Source organism: Pangasianodon hypophthalmus, chromosome 2, assembly GCF_027358585.1.
Source record: "Pangasianodon hypophthalmus isolate fPanHyp1 chromosome 2, fPanHyp1.pri, whole genome shotgun sequence".
In the NCBI taxonomy this organism is placed as follows: domain Eukaryota; kingdom Metazoa; phylum Chordata; class Actinopteri; order Siluriformes; family Pangasiidae; genus Pangasianodon; species Pangasianodon hypophthalmus.
This window is the reverse complement of record NC_069711.1, coordinates 7,021,441-7,046,273: the sequence shown is the minus strand read 5'-3', so window position 1 is coordinate 7,046,273 and position 24,833 is coordinate 7,021,441. Positions and strand designations below refer to the sequence as shown.

General features: G+C 37.4%; 1 protein-coding gene across 1 annotated transcript in view; it reads left to right on the top strand.

The window, feature by feature from the left end:
• Positions 1–24,833, top strand: part of LOC113529215 (contactin-4) — a 127,006-nt gene that overhangs the window by 94,205 nt on the left and 7,968 nt on the right. The window contains exons 9-21 of the mRNA XM_026918266.3: positions 207–349; positions 671–800; positions 1,048–1,198; positions 7,786–7,913; positions 10,565–10,737; positions 11,534–11,651; positions 12,226–12,384; positions 14,263–14,412; positions 15,375–15,445; positions 16,964–17,198; positions 17,946–18,061; positions 19,634–19,814; positions 21,894–22,006. Of these exons, the coding sequence (XP_026774067.3) occupies positions 207–349; positions 671–800; positions 1,048–1,198; positions 7,786–7,913; positions 10,565–10,737; positions 11,534–11,651; positions 12,226–12,384; positions 14,263–14,412; positions 15,375–15,445; positions 16,964–17,198; positions 17,946–18,061; positions 19,634–19,814; positions 21,894–22,006 (1,868 nt within the window). The remainder of the gene's footprint in view (positions 1–206; positions 350–670; positions 801–1,047; positions 1,199–7,785; positions 7,914–10,564; positions 10,738–11,533; positions 11,652–12,225; positions 12,385–14,262; positions 14,413–15,374; positions 15,446–16,963; positions 17,199–17,945; positions 18,062–19,633; positions 19,815–21,893; positions 22,007–24,833) is intronic.

Sequence of the window (24,833 nt, the reverse complement as noted above, 5' to 3'; positions counted from 1 at the left end):
TTTGGTGGTTTATGAAATTCTGAGCTATTCTCAAGCATTTTTATGCATTTTATGCATTCATGCATTTTTACCATTCAAAATAAATGGTCAGGGAGCAGGAGGCAAGATTGTAAAAGAAATTGTGAGAGAAAAAGGGAGAGAGTGTTATTTTTAATTATCTATCTTGTAGCCACAGAAAATGTGTGCTCTGTTGTCCTTGATTGTAGATGTGGAACATCTGCATTGGGCCCAGACACTGCGTGATGCCTACATGGCCATCGGTGCTGATCTGCACTGGGAGTGCAGGGCTAACGGGAAACCCCAGCCAGTGTACAGATGGCTTAAGAATGGACAGGCCATCGTGTCCGAGGTGAGAAATTTCATTTGCTATGCCTTCAAAACTCCTCTCAATTATGTGCATGATTCATATATGTCAGATGAACCTGTTTGATGCGACCAACAAACATGAAGATATATTGATTAGTATCAAATAGTGATGTCATTCTTCAGGTTGTATGACTTTTATGCAAATGATAATCTAATACAAATACATGGTATAACAGTGTAACACTGTCAGTTTCACCTGCCTTGGTTGGAATATTTCAACAATATAACTCTAATTGGGATAAGTATCCAACAACAAAGTACATGCACATTATAGTGACTGTTGACGGTATAATATTGTCCTCAGGACAGAATCCGCATTAATGGAGGCAAGTTAATGCTCTCTAAAGTTAACCTAGAGGATTCTGGGATGTATCAGTGTTTGGCAGAGAATGAGCATGGTGTCGTTTATGCCAGCGCTGAACTCAAAGTTGTAGGTGAGTGACCTTGTTTTTATATGAGCATCACTAGGGGGCTGAATATATATATATATATATATATATATATATATATATATATTCAGCCCCTTTATTTTATAAAGTATATATATATATATATATATATATATATATATATATATATATATATATATATATACTTTCTAAAATAAAAACACATACTAAGATTTTACCTAGTTCAGCAGCAAAAAAAAAAAAAATAAATCAATGTTGCTTTTTTATAAAGCTTCTCCTCCAGACTTTTCTAAAGGTCCAGTGAAGAAGTCCACATTGGTTCAAAGAGGAGGTGAAATCGTCATTGAGTGCCGGCCACATGCATCTCCCAAGGCCTCCATCACATGGAGGAAAGAAGGCGAGGTGCTGAAGAACAGTGAGAGGTAGGGATCATTGGCCAAGTATGCAGAGAAGATATGCTCAGGCTCGTTCAGCCATTTAAATTCACTCATGGACCTTGTTAGTGCCTAAGATCATCATTCTCACTATGTTCACTCTCACCACATACAGATCATGCAGTTTAGCAAAATGAAACTGTGACTTAATAGCTTCATAATATTCAGCTGTTTGGCTAACACATATCATGAGTGAGCATACAACGTCTCCTCTTCTGGGACATATACACTAACAGCTAAACCACCTTGAGGCCTCAAGTTGGAGGCCTCCAGTCTCCAGAGGGATATAGGCCTTGCCAGTTCTTATGATCATGTATTGTATTTGTCACCCTTATTCATCCACACCTTTTCCTCTTCACTTCTACCACCCCAGAGGTTTCTGGTATCTTAATTAAGACAGAATTGGTGATAGAAGCACTTGTCCATGCACAGATGTTGTTTGGTAGACACTATAGTACTATATTTTTTTCCTGATGGCATTTTCACAGAAGACCGCATGCTTAATGGCACACTAATTAATTCACTGGGAGTGCTGTCTCTGGCCTATGGGATTTGCATAGGGCAGACAGTCTAGCGTGGCCGTGTGAGGACAGGAGAGAGAGAGAGAGAGAGTCTAGCATAGCCATGTCAGGACAGGTGGAAGGAGAAGCGCATGATCTCCAGTAATAGATGAGGATGAAGAGACGGCCATGGCGGGTCTATCTACACTAGCGGGAATGCTGCCGCTATGACTCACTGCTGCTGTCTGCAAGCCCCAGAGGAGCCGAGTGATTACTGGATGTGAGGGTAAGAGAGAGACAGAGAGATATGGGAAAGAGGAGAGAGACAGACAGGTGGAGCGAGACCAAGAGTTTTTACTACTTCTGAATATGTCTAACTATGTCAATATGTGAACTGCTTTGGCCATACTGTGCTACAGTCATGCCAGTAAAATGATGATGATTGATAAAGAGAGAGAGAGAGAGAGAGAGAGAGAGAGAGAGACATAAACACTAGAGCAGCATGACTTGGCAGTACTATACATCACAGCCAAGCAATTAAATCTATCCAGAATTGATCTGACAGAAAGAAGAGAGAGTGAAAGAGTGAGGGAATTTTATTACTTCTGAATATGTTCAGCTATGTCAATTATATGTGTTGGTAATGCTGCTACTGCTATACACAACCATGCCAGTAAAGCAATCCTGAACTCACACATACACACGCACACAAACACACACACACACACACACACAGATTAAATCTGACAGAAAGTGGGTGTGGTTGGAGCTTTTTTATTATTCTTAAATCTGTTCAATTATGTTAATACATGGAAAGTATTTCTCTACTTTGGCAATACAGTAGTGCTTACAGCCATGCCAGTAAAGCTTGTCTGAATTGAATGAGGCATCTAGAGAAACACATACACTGACAGGGAAAAAAGAGAGTGAGAGTTCTGTTAAACTACCTGCCAATATATTTAACTTTTTTTGCAAGAGAGAGAGAGAGAGAGAGAGAGAGAGAGAGTTTGATTACAGAAGATACAAATGAGATGTGTGGTGGTCAGAGTAAAAAAAATCTCAGTATTTGAGCATACACATGTGTTTTGCCCTTGCGCCTGTGCACATGTCGACATGATCATTGCACTGACGTTGTGTTCCGGTTAAAGAAGTTATGGTTTAGATTAAAGAAGTGATTAAGGAAGTGGCCATCCTTCCCAGCCTCATGCAGTCGACTTCAGCTGTGAATCAATGCGCCTCGCCCCATTCCCCACAGCCCTTTTTTTCGGTAACTCTCTGCACTTGCAAGCGCTAGCATCGATTAGCTCTCATATTCCATGAGGCAGCTCAGCTGCAGAAAAGTAGGGAGGAAAATGATTACAAAGCTGTGCGCATGACTTGATGAGAATATGAATGTGGCCAGAAGTTTCTTTTCGGTAAGGAGATATTTTTCTTTTCTCCCCTTCCATCCTCTTTTTTTTGCCAGCTCATTGCCCTCTCAGGTCAGTGGTCCAGCATGATTTGTCCACACAGTGTTTTTATTTTGGTCAATAAATCAGATCAGAAACAGCCCCGGTGCCAAGGATGCTCTCTGAGCTGTGGTAAATACATATTTATTTTACAGAAACAGTTTGATTTCTTTGCGACTTTCTCTGCTCTACTGTTTGATAGATTGAGTTGAACATACGGCAAGGGGCTAACCTCATTTATGTTGTTTGTGTTACAGTCTATACGCTTTTTTCATTGTATTCCCAGTAATTAGAAACCTGACAGGCGCAATCATGAATGGCAACCCAGAAAACATTTTATACTGACTTTATTTCTTAGTCTCAGTTACCAAATGCCATTTCCATGTCGGGTACTTAAGGATGAAAATCTATAGCGTTGCTCATTAATAGGGTACAACTGTGGATATAGGCTGTTCTACTACTAATTGTCTCATCGTTGTAATTGTATTTTTATTTTTGCTTAATTTCAGACAAAAAAAAAAAGCTTTTGAAAGCTAACACATTCAAAAGATCTTTCTTTTAAAATTGGTCCTGCCTTCTCCTTGTACTGCACACAGCCTCTTACAAGCGTAATATTCATGTCTATTTTTATCTTTTGACCAGTATTAAGGTTGCAATTAGCAGAGTGAGTAAGCATTTTCCTATCTCACTCTATCTTTCTTGCCTCCATACACCTTCTATTCATTCTATTCAGAAGCAACTTTAATCTTTAAAACAGCCACGTGCCTGACTTATCATCCCTTAGCAGTGAGATGATAAGTGATTCATTCATTTTGATGTTATCAGAGTTTCATTTACCAGGGAGATTTCTGACTGCTTTCTCAATTTTCACTCATTTATCAAACTGAATATACTTCATTAATTTAAAAATTTAAAAAGTGTTGGCTCAAACTTCTCAGGATTCTTGTTCATTTATTCAAGTTTGAACTGAATCAAGAGGTAGGTAGTAGTTAGCTAGATAGCAACATTTTCACCTCATCATGGATAATATTTTACATAGGGGCAGTGGGCCTCATTTATCACTCTTTTAGTAAAGTTGTATGTACATATTATCATAGGCCAAACCAAACTAAATATTCCTGCCAGATTTACTAGTTTCAGTAACACTGATTTTCTTCGTACTCACATGTGTACATTGATAATTGCCAGTGATGCCCATGTTAAACATCAAAATGATGAGTAAATGGTGAAAGAGCACCTCTTTAGTGTGGCATGCACTGAATCTTCCAGAAATGCAGCTCATGGCACCTTTTCGGTACCACAGACACACACTAGCTTGTCCTTTATACGGAGTTGTTGTTTGGTTTGTCTTCATTTAAACTGTCTTGCGTTCTTTCTTGAGTTTCCCCAAAATTTTCACTAAAATCACTTGTGCAATTGAAATAATGATGCAATGTAAACTTAAGTGTAATCCATATATAAATTTGCAGTAACTCATTCTAAGTATACAAGGATCAAGGTTCATGTATGTGAGCCTACTTATATGTAAATTTAAAACTCAAGAGTTCTTGTAGGATATGAACATTTTTCCCAAACTAACTGGACTATTAAGAATCCATATCCAATTTGATAAATGAGGCCCATTCTTCAGTCTTGTTTCTGAAGATATTCATCACAGATAACACTGACTAATTGGAGAGGGCAGCATATGCCATATTTGTTGCTGCAGTGATGCAGGTACTACAAATAGGTCTGCTTATTTTTTGTAACTTTTGATGCTCTTATTGCAAATTTTTAAAACAGTTCAACACATTTTTTGTTTGTTTTTTAGCTGTTCAGAATACAAGCCTTTTTTCTGTTCTAATTGCATATGCTAAAAATGATTTCGAGGCCCCTGAACATAATCTATTGGGTAGACATCAGAAGAGTAAATTAAGGCTGTGCGTTTTGTAGCAGCCATGTTATGTTATTATGACAAAAACAAGACATCTGTTTAAAGCAGCAAGGCTAAAAGTAGTTTTAGATTATATATCGTTAGTAATTAAACTGTATTGGAAACTAACAGCGTAGTCTTCCACAAACATGGCATTATGAAATGTGTGAATGAGTTAATATATGGTTTGTAATTATATCCTACACAGTATTCCTGCTGCTGCTCTCAGTTGTTTAACTTGCTAGATTCACTGAAACAGCCAAACAAAGCTCAGAGTGTCCTATTTAACAATCACATTTATTGTTTTATCCTAATAGTATAACTTTTATTACAGTTTTTGTCAACTAGTTAACCAACCTGTCATAAACCTTGTCAGGGGCTACATTGTCATGCTTTTGTTCTGCCCTATACTGTTAAATTTGCCAGTAATGTTTTTTTAACTTGCTACTTTTTGGTTAACTTTAATGAGCTTATTTGGATGCTTCTGCAGTTAAACAAGCAAACGCATGATTTAGCTGTTTGGCTAACATATCATATCAGTGAGCTTAGCCAAAAGCTAGCTCTCGGATTATCTAAAAATAGCAATGCAACAGCTCTTCTTCTGGGAAGTACACACTCACGCCAAGAAAACAAGGCTGGACAGACATAAAGGTTTTTCCCGTTCAGAGATGTTAACCCAAGTTAGATTGTTCTTAGATTGCCCTCAGCAAATGGAGGGTGACCGTAAGAAGCCATGTGGTTTCAGCAGCCTTGCCTTGTTAAAGGAAGACTTAAAATCCAGCTGCAGAGGGTGGGTGGGTGTGCGCGTCAATGGACTTTCCAGCAGTGGTTTATTCTGTCTGAATTCTTGGTCTTAATTGAACACCCAGTTCACTGCTATATGACTCATTATTAAAACCTGTTAATCCAAGAGAATCTCTGCACAGTTTTGGTTTATTGAGGCTTCAGACCTTGATGATGTCTACATGCAAATTTATTGGAATTAAATCTGAGATTCTGCACTTTAACGTCATAGCTATGTTTTTCATTTTGAATTCACTGTGTTGAATTACATAGGCACAAATTGTTACTTACTATGTATTGCCCACACTAGGAGTACATCATTACTGTTTTTTTTTTCCTAGACTGAGTACAAATATGAGTACATGTTTTCTGGTATACGTCAATACCGAAATTTATATGGAAATGAGTAACCTACGTATACGTATCAAATCAAGACCAAAGTCAGTCATTGGACACGTCTGAGCTGTGTTTCTATCAGGAGAAAGAGCCAGAGCGCTTTTTTTTTTTTTTAGTTTGTTTTGGCAACTCCATTCAATTAGCATTCAACTATCAGTTATGAGTGGGTGAATTTACATTTTTGAGGGAGAAAGATTTTAAGTCTTTAATATTATTAATTAATAGAATGAACCTTGTACAAGAGCTTTCAGAATCTCCTGCCAACAACCACGCCCGCTTTCACCAAGCCAAGCAAACTCCTGTTTACTATTTACACTTGCCTGTTGTTCATTAACTCCTGTAAGTATCCTGTATAGCTGTCCATCAGGTTGCCACTCACACTCCTATACACTTGATATAATAACAAGACAAGGAAACCTGTTCCAGAATATACCATAATTACTGCATTGCCAATTAACAGTTTTTGACCAACTGATATGAAGAGAGCGCTAAAACAATTGACTGAATGTAAAGCTCCCGAAAAACAGAAAGACAGGTAACAAGAACTCACATTACTCACATTAGTCTTTTTTGCTCTCGAGCTATCTTTATTACTAAGCTAACTATGTATATAGTGATCTACCAGCTGTAATTACAAAATCGTTGACATGAGACTTTGGGACTGTAAACAACCAATATATTTGTGTTTATTTTATTTCCTGATGTTGGTGTACAATCCCTGCTACACAATCATGACATATTTGCAGATTATTTAAATAAAGTGCACAGCATAGAGAAAGTGTGGTTTTATGATTTCAATGAGTTTATATGGAATTTACTCTTTACTCACACACGTAATTCAAAAATATACACATGAAGCATAACATGAGGGCAGTGTTCTACCTATTGTGAATTAGCTTCTAGTATTAATCTATCAGGAATGCCAATCGAACATTTTATTCAGCTCTGTTTGTGTTTCCCCACTTTATATAATGGCCATGAACAGTGCACATGTGTGTGTAGACTTAAGCTATTAGACTCATTCTTTATAATGTTAGCTAGTTGGTTCTGAGTGTGTATTGAAGTGTACTCTTTTTCACACAGTTTGCAGTCTGCTTTGCTTTGATTGTCATTAGTAATCAAGAAGTAAGTCCTGATGACTGTCATTTCACGTCGTGTGTTAATTAGCACAACAGCATACACTAGGCTTACTTCACATAGTATCACATGGTACTGGACGTTGGTATCAGGGCATTTTTCATGAGTACGAGTAAGAGTAAATGAGCACAGTATCAGACTGATACCACTATCAGTATTGATGCATCTCTAGATCATACAATATTACTTTACAATACAATGAGGTTTACACTGCTGTAGCCCTCCAGAAGTGAAGTTTGACACTTGAGCCCTTTTTAAGATTACATTATGAGCTTCAGAATGTCTTATGTATGAGGGCTAGGGTTTTATGTTTTGTCACAAAAGCTGTCTCAGTATGACTTTCTTTAAAGCCCTTATAAAAGGGGGGTGATGAGTCATCTAATATCCTTTTTTCAACAGAAGGACAATCTCGGAGGACGGCACCCTGAGGATTACCAATGTGAGTGAGTCAGACGCAGGTAGATACACGTGCATGGCGCACAACCTGTTTGGCGTGGCCAGCAGCACGGGAACACTGGTGGTCAAAGGTACGATTCCACAAACCAACAAAAATATCCCTCCTTTTTGCCTTAAACCTGAGTCAGGGAAGCAGCAGGGAAAAAATATGACCTAGCCAAGCATGAAATTGATAATGAAATATATAGTTGTTTTATGCCCCTGCCAGCTTTGACAGAGATATAACTCATCCATGTTTTTGTCAGCTGTGAGTCATTGGTCAAATCAGTAGCATGAGGAAAACCTCTGCCATCTGTAGGAATGAGGGCAGATTGTTTTTCCTCTCTCCTGCTTCTAAATAGTATGATTAAAAAAAAACTGCTGTTTTGCATTTCTATTCTATATCCCTGTCTATATTTCTTTTTGGTTTGATTATATGTAATTTTTTTAAATTTACATAAGATGTGCAACTTAATCAGTGTTGAACTGTTAAAGTCAAAACCAATAAAACATTACTTCTCACAACAGCTGCCCCATGTTCCATGTGCAGCTGTCCCAGACCTGTTAATCAAAGGAACACTGACAGCAGTGCAGAGCCACCACAGCTGCACTTTCAAACTCATTCAGTCTTTTTCAGGAAACAGAAAAATCAGGCCTCTTAGAATGACAAGGGCTTTGTGATCAGGTTTAGTCAGCAGTGTCAAATCCTTGAAATTGGTAAACAATTTGCTCCTTGTTGACTGATAACAGCGAACACGCACGCACACACACACACACACACACACACACACACACACAAAATTTATTTATACCCACTAAGCAAAGTAGAAATACAGAACATAAATAATAGAGATGCAGAATACAGAAATCATGCATCATCCTACAGTTGAAACATGGACCATATCGAGATTAATAATGGGTAAAAATAATAGCACTTTCTCCATGTATGACAGCTGCCAATGATAGCAGACACTGCATAGTATTTTGCCCCCACTACTACTAGCTGTAAGCCCCTGATGACCAGTCTATGGACATGTCCTAGTCTGCCATATATGAAGACCAAATGTCTACTCTGAGAGGTTATTGATGAGTGGTTTGTACTTTAGTCACGAAGGCATCCTTGAGACTATAATCAAATGTGCAGCCTACCTCTAGGACAAATACCTATCTGAAGTCTTCATTTGCAACAACAATGGCTGGCGTATTAGCAGAGAGATTTGCAAAAATTAATGCATCATTGTTACAGAAGTTGAACATAGCAGGTTTGACACAAGAATGCTTATACATTATCATGGAAAAGGTAAATGGATTGATATTTCTTTTGTTATGAGGTTTACTGTTCTATTGTGACATGCAATGTACAGTCCTTTTTAAGCATAACAGCCATGGAGAATGTGGGGTAGAGGTTCTGTGGTGTGGTGCAGGCATTGGAGGATTGATTAGTAGTCCAGACTGAGGGATTGAGTCTGGTCGGGAGGTCTAGTATTCTAGATTTTACTACAGACGTCAGAATGTCCACACTGAGTGCACTGTTCTTAAAGAATGAATGAGACATAGAATGATCAGCATGGGAAAGACATGCCACTTTTTCCCTGTAATTTCAGTACAGTCCAGTGCTGTTGGTGTTTGTATAAAGACACACATAAACACACACACACACACACACGTTTGTCTTACTTTCCTTCCACTGACCTTCACTATATGGCCAAAGGTTTGTGGATACCTGATCATAACACTCATATTTGCTTTTTGAACGTCCCATTCCAGATTTAGTCCCCCTTTGCTGTTATAATAATTTCCACTCTTCTGGGAAGGCTTTCCACTAGATTTTGGAATGTGGCTGTGGGGATTTTTGATCATTCGACCTACAAGAGCATTAGAGAAATCAGGCATGGATGTCAGGCCTCCAGCAGTCTGCTTTCCTGTTCATCCCAAAGGTCTTCAGTGGGGTTAAGTTCAGGGCTCTGTGCAGGCCACTCGAGTTCTTCAGCTCCAGCGTTGGCAAACCATCTCTTCATGGACCTCGATTTGTGCACAGGGGCATTATTATGCTGGAACATGTTTGGGCCTCTTAGTTCCAGTGAAGGGAAATCGTAAAGCTACAGCATACAAAGACATCCTCTACAAATGTGTACTTTCCTTTTGTGTACTTTGTGGCAACAGTTTGGGGAATGGCCACATTGGAATGTGATTGTCAGGTGTCCACAAACTTTTGGCCATATAATGTATTTATTAATGTAGATATGCTATGCTAAACCTAAATCTAATCCTTAGATCTACCCCCCCCCAACACACACACACACACACACACACACACACACACACATCTATATACTTATCTCCTAATTATAAAGCCAGAACTGAGATGAGATCATCAAGTGATCAAGATTCAGCCACCTGCAGACCCTTGTGAAGCATCTCTTGATTAGTCATTGTTACTAGACATGCACATAATTACACATCAGTATTCATAGACAAAATCAGACCATCAGTCATCACTCTTGCTCTGAGATTCTAAATAATGTTTAAAGAAAAGGTTCACCACTTTTTTAACATTTCCCTGACCTGAGACTAATGACTGGTTGGGTTTATTACTGGTGTGATATGGCTTCCCTTTGAGACTGTAGACCTATTAGAAAAGTTAAATTACAGTTTATAGTAACCTAGTATAAGCCAAAAAGTCAGTATGAAAAAACAAAGTCATTTAAAAAAAAAAATCTTTACTCATTTTTTTTTAAAACAGAACCAACCAAAATTACAGTTCCTCCACTGAGCATGGATGCCACAGTGGGTGAGAGCATTGTTCTGCCATGCAGGGTGTCCAGAGACTCCAACATGGACTTCATCTTCAAGTGGTTCTTCAATGGGAAACTTGTCGATTTCAGCCGCCACGAACACTTTGAGATGATTGGAGGGGTATGTCTCTAAAGATACAGTAGATACCCAACACTCTTTGAGTGTCTGAGTGCCATAATGCTTTTACATGGTATACAGGTTCTTTCTTGAAAGCTTGTTATTTAGAATAAAACAAGACTTCTGTGCAGCTGTGGCTGCTAAAACTTCAAGACCTTTTTTCCAGTGATCAGAGAGATGGAAAACAAGAGCTCTATCTGGCTGCTCGGTGCGCGGAAAAGCACAAATCTGTCTGATTACAGGATTTAATCCACACATTAGACATGAAAAAAAGTCTCTCCATGCAAAAGGGTCTTCAATTTCATTTCCTGCTCATAATCAAAAAATGTGGACTGGCTCACCAGAAAACAAGTAAATGTAGACGTCTTGATTAGCTTTTTTGTTATGCATTTAAAGGTGTTCAGTATTTCATTGCTATGACTGTCTGGCTTTTGTTTCTTAAACACATTGAAGAACAGCAATCACCATGGCAGTAAAACTAGTGGTAGAATGGTTGAGTATGGTCATATATGGAGATTGTTATACTGTGTCTATCTGTGTTGTCACTACACTATCAAGTATCCATCATAAAAATGTCATATGTCTTAATATAATCATTGGGAATCTGCACCACAGACAGTCCTATTCCATTTACGCCACTAGCAATATTGATGAAGGGCTTAATCGTAGCATAGGCTACTCATGCAAAAGTGTTATTTTTAACTGTTTAAATAGTAGTTAGTTGCTATTTAAAAAGGTTAATAGTCCAGATGAGAGACAAGTTCTTATCTTATCTTCTGTAATGCTACTTTTTCACTAGGGAGCATCTGGTGACCTCATGGTACGTAACGTTCAGCTAAAACACTCTGGGAAATATGTCTGCATGATCCATACAGCGATGGACAGTGTCTCAGCTGCAGCTGATTTGATTGTCAGAGGTACATACAGCTCCTCAGAGGTACTACAACTCCAACCCCCAATCCCCTCTCTAAAACCGATGCATGAATTCCCTGCTGTTTCTATCACAATGTTCCCAACCAATGAATAATAAAACACTTTAACCTGTCAGAAAGCTTAAATGCATCTTGCCAGAGATTTCACAAGTCTCTGTAATCGTACATTCTTCCAAAAGTTACTGTCTCAGTTGGTGTTATTTACACCATGTTCATAATCAAACCATTTGGTGATGTCTTGTGGGTGAGGATGAGGTCATCCTGGAACAGACCACTCCCATCAGTATAGAAACATTTCCTCATCTGATTAAGGTGATCAGTCAGAATAACATTGTATTATTTTGCAATGACCCTTCCCTCTAAGTGGACACAAACCATGCCAGCAACATGCCCCCTATAACCTAACAGAGCCACTGTTTTATTTCATTTAATTTGTCACCTGTTTGTATGTATTTGCAATTGACTATTCTTTGTAAATATGAAACTAAAAGATGATTTAAGGCCCTGTCACATGACCTCATGAAGGTTTAAAAACATGATCTGTTTTTTGCTTTCATAGGGCCCCCTGGTTGCCCTGACCAAGTTTTGGTGGGGGAAGTCACTGACCGGACAGTTCAGCTCTCATGGAGTCCCAGTCCTGACAATCACAGCCCCATCACACATTACATAGTGCAGTCCCGAAGTGATTTCTCTATTGGTTGGCAGGCTGTAAAAACAGGTATACTGCTCTCATAAAGATACACATTTACATGACACTTATCAAAATAGTCATTGACTGTTGTTTACAACTGATGCATTATTAAAAGTATGCATGTAGGGACATGCAATAACAATGACACACATAAACTATGAATGTTTAGAATCCGGGCTTTGATACAATTATTGGGTGCAATATTTAGATAATTATTTAAGGTACAATCTGTGTTATACATTTTTTGAGTAAGCTAGGTCATTTCTTAACATCTAGTAGAAGTCAAGGTAACTGGAATTATGTTATAAGCTTGCAGATGTTCTGATGGCTCAAAGATTGATAACAAATCATCTTCAATATATTACAAGTCCAGTGGCCATGATGGTGTCTCAGTCTTTTTGAAATCATGTTTTGTAAAAATCTTGGAGGAAATAAAATCTGGTTTCTCAAAAGACAATGTTGAATTCCCCAAATAAACAGAATAGCACCAAAATCACCATAAAATAGTGGCTTTGCAACTTTTGCAACACTGTTTTGGAGATGTTTTGCCAATCCATCCCTGACATTTTTATTGTCAATCTAGCATGTCTTTCACCAACGAAAGTTATACATTTAAGGGCCCTGATTTACTAAGATCCAAAACATTGAGTGGTAATTTGCATAACATCCAGCAAGTGGCAGTTCTGCAGACGGAAACGCCTTGTAGAAAAGAGGTCAATGGAGAATGGCCAGACTGGTTCGAGTAGACAGAAAGGCTACAGTAACTCAGATAACCACTCTGTATAATTGTGGTAAGCAGAAAAGAATGCACAACAGGTGGAACCTTGATGTGGATGGGCTACAACAGCAGAAAACCACATTGAGTTCCACTTCTGTCAGCCAAGAACAGAAAGCTGAGGCACAGGCTCACCAAAACTGGGAAGCTGAATTGGAAAAACATAGCCTGGTTTAATGAATCTCAATTTCTGCTGAAGCACATGATGGTAGGGTCAGAATTTGGTGCCAACAGCATGAATCCATGGACCCAACCTGCCTTGTGTCAAGAGTCCAGGCTGGTGGTGGTGTTGTAATGGTGTGGGGAATGTTTTCTTGGGACACTTTGGGCCCATTAATACCACTCAAATCATCGCTTGAATGCCACAGCCGATTTGTGTATTGTTGCTGACCATGCATTCATGGCCACAATTTACCGTCTATTGGCTACTTCCAGCATGATAATGCACCATCAAACTAGTTTCATGAACATGACAATGAGTTCAGTGTGCTTCAGTGGCCTTCCCAGTCACAGAATCTGAATCCAATAGAACACCTTTGGGATGCAGTAGAACTGGAGATTCGCAGCATGAAAGTGCACCTGAAAAATCTGCTGGAATTGTGTGATGCAATCATGTCAACATGGACCAGAATCTCAAAGCAATGTTTCCAACATCTTGTGGAAACCATGCCATGAAGAATTGAGGCTATTTTGAGAGCAAATGGAGGATCTACCCAGTAATAGTATAGTGTCGCTAATAAACAGTGAGTGTTTATCATCATATTAACTTCTAGTATATATTTATTATTTGACTTTCACAATAATGTTGATATTATATTATTATTATTATTATTGTTTTATTTTTAAATAAAACAACATTGATACTGATTTACAGTATGTAATCAGAAAGCATTAAAAAAAAAGGCCATTACAATTTTGTTACTCAAATGATTAGTCAGACAAACATATACAGTAGGGTGAAATACATTGCACCAGACCATGATGCAGTGATATTTTGCCATATTGTGTAAGCATTTATGTATGGCATGATAATCTCTAACAATCACCAGCTTAGGCTTAACTGTATGTCTTGGTTCATGTGCAGAGAGCATTTATTTGTGTCTCCATTCCAAATTTCTTTTATCCTTTAGTTCCTGATTCTGTGCCTGGACAGATGACACATGCCATTGCAGTGGGTCTGAGCCCGTGGGTTCAGTATGAGTTTAGGGTGGCAGCCATGAACAGTGTTGGCATGGGTGAGCCCAGTGCCCCATCTGAGGCTGTTCTCACTAAGGCAGCAGGTACGAATATAAACCCTAAATCCCTCCTTATCTCCTCTACTCCTCTTCCTGTTCCTTTCTTCTGCATTTTGTACATCTCTATCTTCTCTCCTCTAGAACCCCTGAAGCCCTTTATCGTCTTCATTTCGTCTCCTCTCCATCTCCTCTTCCCCCTCTTTTCCTCTCATTTCCTTCCGTTACTAATGTTCCAGGCCCACAGCGAGAATGCTGTTTAACTCCATAATTAAATTAAATTTAATTCACTTGGAGAGACTCATCTCGATAGCAGATTAGCCATGGGAAATCTGTGATCATTGTTTCCTGTCAGTCACTGCATTTCGCCCCAAATCGCCAAATAATCTCCTCACAATTAAGACACAAATCATGCATGCAACTATCTGATCAACACTGGAGGAAATTTCCTTAAATTGACTGAGAAACAGCACCGATGGTGTTTGTATTTTATATGGCGGCTGAATAACTATGGATATTTGTGCTTCCTGACACTTCAGTCACTTTTTTTCATCTCTTTTGAAATCAGAAGGGTAAAGATGTCATGCTGTACTTTTTAATCATTTTGATGTGGTACATTAGCAAGCATGGATTGCTGCTGCTATTAATTTAGCTATAAATGTGTGAAATCTGTACACTCACCATCAAGCAGCAGGAAATGAAAGAGTCTATATTCGGCTTGTTTTTCACAGTGTGTCTGCCTTGATCAGAGTTACAAGGAAGAAAATACCATGTCAAATTTAGCACTTAAAAGAGATGACAAAAAACCCAAACCTTTTTTGTTTTGCAGGTTCTGCTTCAACCCAACTTAGTTAGGTGCTTTTATGACAACTTAGTACTCTTCTTGAAAAAGCCAAATTTATTTTTGCCATGCAACATCAGAGGAATCAAGAATCTAGATGCATGCTCCTTGTTGGTTGTTTTTTTTGTTTTTTTTTGTTCTTGTTGTCAATTTTCTTTCTTTTTCCAAGTTCCTGAGGTTGCTCCAGCCAATGTGAGTGGAGGTGGTGGGAGCCGTGGCGAACTGGTGATTGTGTGGGAGGTGAGGATTAGTGCACGGCCAGTATGGGAATTTAAGAACTGATGTGGTTATTGATATTTAGAGACCAGCCAAATCAATTACAACTAAAAAGCTTGTACTGAACTGTAAAAGTATACATTTAATTTAATTATACCTAAAAAAATCTATGTGTTTTTTTTTTATACTATACCATACTAACCACCCCCCCCCCCCCCCCCCCCCCCGCCAAAAAAAAATAAAATAAAATAAAATAAAATAAAAACATGTTTTTTAGACAGAAAGTACTCTTAGTCCCTGACCCAGTGAACCAGTATGAGGATGTACAGTATTTATTGATACAGACTTGAAAGCACTTCTCTTACTGTAGTTGCTCTGGATAAGGCTGTCTGACAAAAGTCATAATGTAAATACCCATCTACCACAATGGAATAATGGAATAATGAATAAAAATGGAATAATGGAAATTTAAACCCAGTTGTTACATTTATACAAATGTTGGATTTTTGTAGACTCACTTGTAAATTAATCTCAAAATATGTACAAGTAATCCTTTCCAGCATTGTCATGTGGGCAGAGTTTTCAGAAAAACAATACAGAAACACAAACAGAAAAACTAATTTGCTGGAAAATATGTCAGCAGTAAAATTGTTTTACGCTTGTTCTTTTACACTGTACAAAAGTAGGAGGGGACTAAGATCTAAATGCTTTCATGCAATGTTTTATTAGTAATCCTAGACTGTAACTGTAGCCTAAACTGAGCATAGGAAATATTAATTTAGATTTTTTATCCGATTTAGTTTTTTATTAGACCCATGCTAGTTTGTCAGCGATCCAGTTGCACATGATGGCACACTAACATGTTATGAATATCTGTATTTCTGAGGCCCATTTCAAATCAAGGGTCTCATAATCAGAAATGCTTGTGCCTGTGTTGGCTGCTGCTGATCCTTTAAAAATTGTATGTCGGCTTGATAATTTTATCTTTTTTTTTTCCTTAAATCAGTCTTCTGACATGAATTGGATTCAATATTAAACCTCAGCGGTAATGCCATTTAAATTAGACGAGCCATAATTAAAACATAGAGCTGTCAATGTCACTTTTTACTGTGTGCAGCTGCTCCCTACAGAAATCATAAAAAAAATAGAGATAGAGAGTCATATTAGAGAAAGGCCTTGTGTAACAAAAAATGTGAAATGACAAAGTTTGTCAAGACATTTTCTCCATAAGCACACAGGCTGTCATACCACATGTTTGGCTTTGTGGTGAAGGCAAGTAAGATTTTAAAAATGGTGCATTTCACATGTTTTGAGAGCTTAGAGACCGGATACCAGACAAAGCAGTAATCACAGCTTTTCAGCTTATCTAGGAAGACATGACAATAGCAAGAAAAGAACAACAAGGGACTTTTTCTTGTCATCTTCAAATTATGTAAGATGATCTCAGCTAATTACAAGAATCAAGCATCTTTTTCTCTGGATTTTTTTTTCACCATCTGGGAGTATTAACATGTTCTTTTTTACATTCTCTTCCAACTTCAGCCTGTTCCAGAAGAACTACAGAACGGAGATGAATTTGGATATGTGGTAGCCTTTCGTTTACTTGGTTCTCTGGTCTGGATGCAAAGCGTGGTGCCCTCGGTGGATGCATCCCGATATGTGTTTAAAAATGACAGCTTTCCTCCACTCTCACGGTTCGAGGTGAAGGTGGGAGTTTACAACAGCATTGGAGAAGGACCCTATAGCCCTGTATCGGTTATCTACTCAGCGGAGGAAGGTTGAGTAAATATTTATGTCAATTCCCTTGACACGAAGAATTTATTCTGACATACATATTAAGCATTTATCAGAAAACAAACTGTTGACCTGTATATTAGAATTTAGACGTTAGTGTTGAATTATTTAAGTAGTGTTCCTGCCTCAGAGCTCCAGGGTACAGGGTCAATCCTGAGCTCATGTTACTGTCTGCGTGGAGTTTCACATGTTCTTCCCATGTCCTGTAACAGGCCTGTAATTAGATTGGCTACTCGAAATTCCCCCTAGCTGTGTGTACATTGGCATATGAAGCCCTGTAGTGGATTGGTGACCTGTCCTGGGTGTACTCGTGCTTTGGGCGCAGTGCTTCTTCATAGGCTATAAACATGACCTGGAATTGGAGGAGCACTTACAAACAATAAATGAATGAACTGTTTAAAAGCTAACTTAAAAGCCTTAAGTGTTTAAAATTGTTTATCAAGCTTCTGTTCAGAAAAACTATGAATGGTGGATAAAGTAAAGAACATTTACACAATCTATCACTTTTAAATTAGCTGCATAATGACTGCTCAAAAAAGTCACCTTGGTGTTATAAGGTTCTATATTAACTCAGACTGAATCTTATAGTACAAAGGTCATATAAAGCCTTATATGTTGCAACCTGTGTAGTAGCTCTTTATCAGGCTTTACCATTTTTTAACAATTTGTTGTGTGTCTATGTTATGGTGGTTCATCCTTAATTTTGGTTTCCTGCTTGTTGCCCTCCCAGAGCCCTCTATAGCCCCTACCAAAGTGTGGGCACATAGTCTTTCCTCCTCAGAACTGCAGGTTTTCTGGGATCCCATTCTGCCAAGCCATAGCAAATCCACAATCTCAGGGTACGAGGTAAGGAAAAAGGCAACCTCTAGTTGTAATTAATTCATTAATAATTAATTCATTATCTACTGTTTGTTTGTTTTCCTTTCACTATTTCTATTGTAAAATTGACAATAAAATAAAAAGTCAACTCTTTGATGATTTCTCTACACAAAAGGTGCCATTTTAGATTACATCAGTAAATTTTTCTTTAAATGGTCAAAAATCAGTTCATCTCCTCTAGGATCACTTGAGGTGTGGTTATCTGGTCTGTTCTCTGATCGCAGTGTGTGCTATTAAAACAGCATTGCCATGGTTGGACGTAATAAGGAAACAGGGAGGGTCAGGGAACACTCACATTGTGGTTTTATATGGATGAAATCCTAATTAGAGGAGGCAGATAGAATGTACCCTCCCTGCAAATTTTCTTTTGTTTACTTCAAATATTCTTTATATATTTCTGAAATCACAGAAGGACCACTGCTTGGCCCACATTTTTTGTTTTTTTTTCAGCTACTTCAACATATAAAGGGCTTGATAATGAGCTGATGAGGTGAATCAGCCTTGTTAACACAGTGCAAATGCTAAAAAAAACTGGAACGCATGGTTTTCTAATGCAAGACTGCTGGAATGCCCTTTCTTTCAAATGTTACTTTCCTCTTTTTTTTTTTTCTGCCTTTTGACACCAAATATCCAGTAGCTATCAACAGCAGCTATGGACTGTTGGAATGCCTTCAGATTTTATATTAATTGTGTGCTGATATTATTGTATTATATGAAACGTTGTACATATTGTATAATTGTTTATAAAACACACCAAGGCTTTTTAAGTAGGGCTAGCTTCTGTAGCTGAACAAATACTAGCATTAAATAGGAAGCTGCCTTTGAGGCTCACACCTAGGTAGATTTACCCATAGGACTTATTGCAGGCTACAGAACAAATATGACTGTTACATTTTATCTATGTGCATATTTCAGATAAATATAAAAATATAAAATAAAAAATATAAAAACTTAAAACATTATTAAAACCTGTCTAGAGCACTTAGAAAACAGCATTTATGCATTTAGCCCACTATAACTACACTTAACCTGAAACTGAATCATTAAATTATTAGACTTCAAGGAAAAAAATTATTATTATTTTTGCTATAATGTGTGAATCCATTCAACATCTCAGGTTTGAAACATCCATTTCCATGATTCATCCATTATAGGTTATGAAAAAAATGGTTAATTTTTAAGTTTTCCAAGGAGTAAATGGCACTGCAATCATGGAATCACTCTTTTATCTGCCAGTTATATTCTCAGTGAACATAATTATGGGACTGACTTTATTCATAATTACATGTGATGTTGTCTACAGATTTGTCCAAACAAAGAAACCTTATAATGCATCTGTCTTTCGGTCTCTCTTTCAGATGACTTAGATTTTATCACAACAGCATACAGCTCAAAAGTGATGTCTACTAAATAAAGTGTGAAGTAGTGACAGTATATTAATGTGTCCAATATCCTTAACATTGGATATCATGGTATGTTTCATAACTAATCATCAGTACATCAGTGTGTTATCAATCTTCTATTTGTTTCTAACTATAGGTGCTGTTGTGGGAGGAGGGCTCATTAGAGAGCAAGGCAATGAAGGAAAGGGTCATAAGAAGCCCAGCTCATATCACAGGCCTGAAGGGTGGCACTCTGTATCTAATCTCAGTCAGAGCTCACAACAGTGGTGGAGTTGGACCTGCCAGTGCTGCCATCAACATGACTACAAAGAAGCCACGTGAGTGTCTCAACTTTTTTAAGGCAAATAAAGCAAACAAACAAAGAAAAAAAAACAATTTTTCATAAAAATCTCACAGGATTTTTTTTTTTTTTTCAAAAAAATATGACGCATGTCTTGTTTTGTCACACACAAATCTCGTGGTACTCTTTTCTTTAAATTAAATAGCACGAGTCTTTTTTGTTTTTCCAATAACCTCATAAATTGATTTTTTCTTCAGACACAAAACCTTTTTACACACAATTTCTGTATTTTACATGTTTTACCCCAATTTAATCTAATGTAAGTCCTTTTTAGTAGTTGATTTCTAATGAATGTGCACTGTGTATACACTTCCCTCCCGCTACTCTAGCTGCAGTAGGTGCCGGAATGATTAAAGCGGGATAATGTTCATTAGCATACTGTTACTGTCCTTGATAAATATGCTGCAGAGGCAGACAAATGCAGTGGGGTTCAGTCATTTATACTGCCGGCATCTCTTATGTGTCTGTTGATAAATGTGGCTGTATAGCATTGTTTGTGCTAATATCTCTTCATTTTTTTCATTCATTCATCTTCAGTAACTACCTTAAAACAATGGATCTGGTGCCTATCCCAGAAGCACTGGGCACAAGGCAGGAAAACACCCTGGATAGAATGTTGTTTGCGTACTCATTCACACCAAGGGATAATTCAGAGTAAACAATATGCCTACTGGCATGGTTTTGTTGGTAGGTGGGAGGAAACCTGATAACCCAGAGGAAACTCAACACAGACCTGCACTCAGGATCAAACCAGGACCATAGATGTCTGAGGCAAAGCTATTAGGCAGTAGCTCTACCATGCTGCTTCTCTCATTTGTGGAATTAAAAAAAAAAAAAAAAAAAAAGAAAAACTTTTCAGTAGCAGTTGCAACTATAATGGAGTAATTATGCATTAACAGCATTTAAACAATTCTCTATTTAATTCTATATCTATTTGCGGATAGCAGAGCTATTATTGCAAATACTCCAGCACCATACTGCAAAAAAAAGAGGTAGAGAGAGAACTAGAGAATAACTAATCAGTAGAATGATCATATTGACTTGATAGGATCCTCCATCTTCCCATGACATATCCATGTAGCCTTTGTTAAAGCCCCAAGCATATTTAAATGGAACCAGGGTCTTATCAGATAAACTATGATGTCTCAATGGAAAAAAAATAAGAGATGGATAACTCATTTGGGTTAATAGGCTAAGCAGGTAATTAAAGGCGGATTCAGATGAAGCGCTTCCAATTTCACACTCTTTTTCAGCAGAGCTTAGTAATTGGTCTAATTCTTTTGCGTATTGTGTTATCAAACACAGAAAGAGCATAGGCTGCTGAAACAATTCAACTAAATTCTCATATTATCAAATATTAGAGATTGAGTGATATGGAGACATTAGTTGAAATGGTTTTGAATTACTTAGACACTGTTCCTTTGTTTTACTCAATTATTAAGTGAGTGAGCATACATAAAATACTTGCAATGTGATCAAGCCTTTTTCAGCCTTCTTTCTTTTTAATTTAAACCAAAAATGCTGTGTCACATTACTGTCTTACTGGACAATTGCACTAGATTTAACAATAGTCTCAATTTCCAAGCTACTGTACGGCCTGAACCTAAAGGAGGACTGAGGACATGTACGGTGGAAAACATATAATAAACAGTAAATGTGCAGTGTTTACAGCATAATTACACAATTATAAAACATTCTTTACATGCAGTAACTGATATACTATAAGATTAGTGTACTCTCTCTCTTTTAATATATATGTTGACTAAATTTGAGTATAGATTTAATTTTTGGCAAAATCTCTCTGGCAAAAGTATTCTGAAAATAATGTTTGCAACATAAATGTGAAATTGAAGCATATAAGGTTTCCTAGTGGAAAAAAAAAAAATTTCAATTATTGTCAAAAAAAAGTTTCTATGATCCAAACATAACATGATAATCTATAAATTCAAAAGCCAGGCTATAGAAATGAAGCATCATTTCATAAATAAACTTTGAAAAAGTAGTTACATTGATATTACTTGGGTCCAATCTACATTACACAATGTTTATTTTTCAGCTCCAAGTCAGCCTCCAGGGAAGATTGAATGGAACTTGACAAACTCCAAGATTTTTTTGCAATGGCAGCAAGTAAAGGCAATGGACAATGAATCTGAAGTAACAGGCTACAAGGTGAGATTAGTTCTTTCTTTAGTGCTTTTGTATACTGTGGAATAGCACTGTATGGATTACTAAGTGAAATCTGCCTCTTATACCCTTTTTCATTATTTTAGAATTAGTTTATCTTTATTATTTTTTACCTGAAAATATTTGCCTAGTATGGCCTTGAAACTTGCAAGACACATTTTGTTGACTAAGGATCAGAAATTCACTTGACCCAATCTTTCCCTCTTGGTAATTTTTGCAGAGACAACAAACCCAGTTGTGATTTTATGCACTACAGGCTTCCATATTTTGTACCTTATGTGTATGCCTTGATTTTAATAAGCTTTTTAATCTGAATTCACACTCTGGTGCTTGCTAATCAGGCAACTTGGACAGTCTTAGTTAAAGGAAAGCCAGCTGGCTCTGGAATTAGGTAAAAGAGCCAGCAGTGTGTTCTGTGCTCTTGACCAATTCAAATCCTAAGCTGAAATGAGTCACAGCAACTATTCAAACCTCAGGATTAGTTCAGCTATAAGATCTTGTTTAAGCTGTGTGATAGGTTTGCCACCTCAGTCAAACACAATCTGGTGTATGTTCACCCAGTCATGTAGGAAAATGATATATATAAACATGAGGAACACATGCAAACACAGTGATCCTACATAATCTCAGTCTTCTGGTTTAAAATTAATTAACTAATACCATACAGACTTTAGATCAGACGAAATGTTCATTTTACTAATTTGTTTGCACAGTCATTTAATAAAAGAATCTCTTCACTGGGAGTTGTGAAATGTGGACTGAATCAAGCTCAGCATATTTTAAAAATACATTTCAGAGAGAGCCAGTCAGCATGATGGCCTGCTGTGCTCAAAAAGAGCAATCTTAGTCATCGGTACATATGAACTGGCACAAATCAAGAAAATGAAAAGTGATTGGAGACTAAAAAGAATAACATTGCGCTTTTTTTTCTCTTTTGAATGCATTAATTAAATGCTGAATGGTGCTGGCTAACTAAGAAAGGCCTTTGCAGGGGTCTGAGAGCAACTGGAATGCTGTGAGCTACACGCATTACTGAGCATCACTTTCCAGTATTCATTTGTAATCCAGGCTGCTTTCAGAGCAGAACTTGTATAATGCAATCAATAGCTACAAATTATCTCACCCATGCAGGCAAGAAGGAATATCAGAAGCCCAGGTCTTTGTTTTTTGTCTGTCCATATAAAGAAGAATTATAAATGATTTATGGATTTTTTTTCCCTAAGAGCACAGCAAATTGCTCGGCATACTAATCATCCTTCTTGTGTGCTGAGAATTCACTTTTAAGTTTTAAGCACTTTTTCCAGTAGACACTGTCACAAAGCAGTGTTATTAGAAATAGTTGTCCAGGCCTCAAGGGAAAAAAACAAGACAAGTGAAAAATACCTTTAGATACTGTGAGGCGAAAACCTTGAGAGGAGACATGGTTGAAAAGTGGATTCCTCACCATGTGGGAGGCATGGATAGTGGAGTCATAATCATATCCATTATTGTCTTGTGTAGCTAGGATTATTAAGCTGTCATTCTACTCATCTTTTCCTACAGAAATTTCAATATTTAAAGCAAAATGTTGACAAGTAATCTTTTTCCTTCTTACTCTTGAGTCTGTTGAATACATTGTTATTGGTGTCTTTTTACAGGTAGTGTCAAGGTTTCATAGCATGCTATTGTATGGAAGCAAATTATTTAATTCTTTCATAAAAGTAACCATAGGATATTACTTAATACTCTTTGGCTCACTTATTTAAATATTACATAATACATCTCTTAAGCCCTGTTTGGATTGGACATGGTGGGGTTATGTACTTATTACTGGAGTCATACGAGATTTTAGTCTGTCTGAATCTGTCATGTCAGACTGCACGTGCACACATTTTATTATTTAAATGGTATTATTTACCTCCTATAAAATGACCAGTAGAAATAACCCCAGGTAACATATATCCCATCTGAACTGAAATGCTATATATCCCATGGGAAAGGTTTCTGCAAAGACACTCCAGGAAACGTTTACTCTTTGCTATCATGCCCTGCCAAAACCAAAATGAAACCAAATATTGTGCATGTTTAAAACACAGAACAACAGACAGTGAAACATAAAATATTACAGCAGCATTACTTAACAGACATATGTCTGGAAATCCTATGATGTCCATATAATACTTTAAAGGTATTTGCAGTAGGAAGTTCTTTCAGAGGAAGTTGGTGTTTTAACGTTGAAGAGCACTGATTTATTGAATTCGTAAATGCAAGTCATGTATGAAATTGTACATAAAGTACATAAATTTTAATTATTTAATAATTTCTAGTAATAGTGCTGGCTATATAAAAGTATGGGGTTGAATAAATTATGTCCTATAGAGTGTACCTGGGTATTATCAGGAGCGGCTTGTATAAGTAGGCTAGTAGGGCTAAGCCTCCAGTCTTTGAAAGATAAAAAAAAATCAATATAAGGTTTTGTTTTTCGCTTTGCCCACATTGTCTTATTTGCAGATAACACATGTTTTAAAGAAGTTTTTTGTTTTGTTTTGTTTTGTTTTTGTGAAACCAAGTGCAACAGCACCAGCAGTGGTCATAGAAAAACACACAGAATGGTATGAAGTGATGCTGTGAGCTAACTGTAATGAGCCCAGCACTGTAGATTCACACAGCCTTTCAATGACAGTCATATCAGGTGATTACACAGAGTGAAACACCCTCTAGATTTCATCTCCATTTGGGCTAATATCTGCCCCATTTCATTGATACATCTTATACATCATCAGCAGTCACATAATGAACTTGAATGAAGTGGATTATTTAATCTATCATCCTT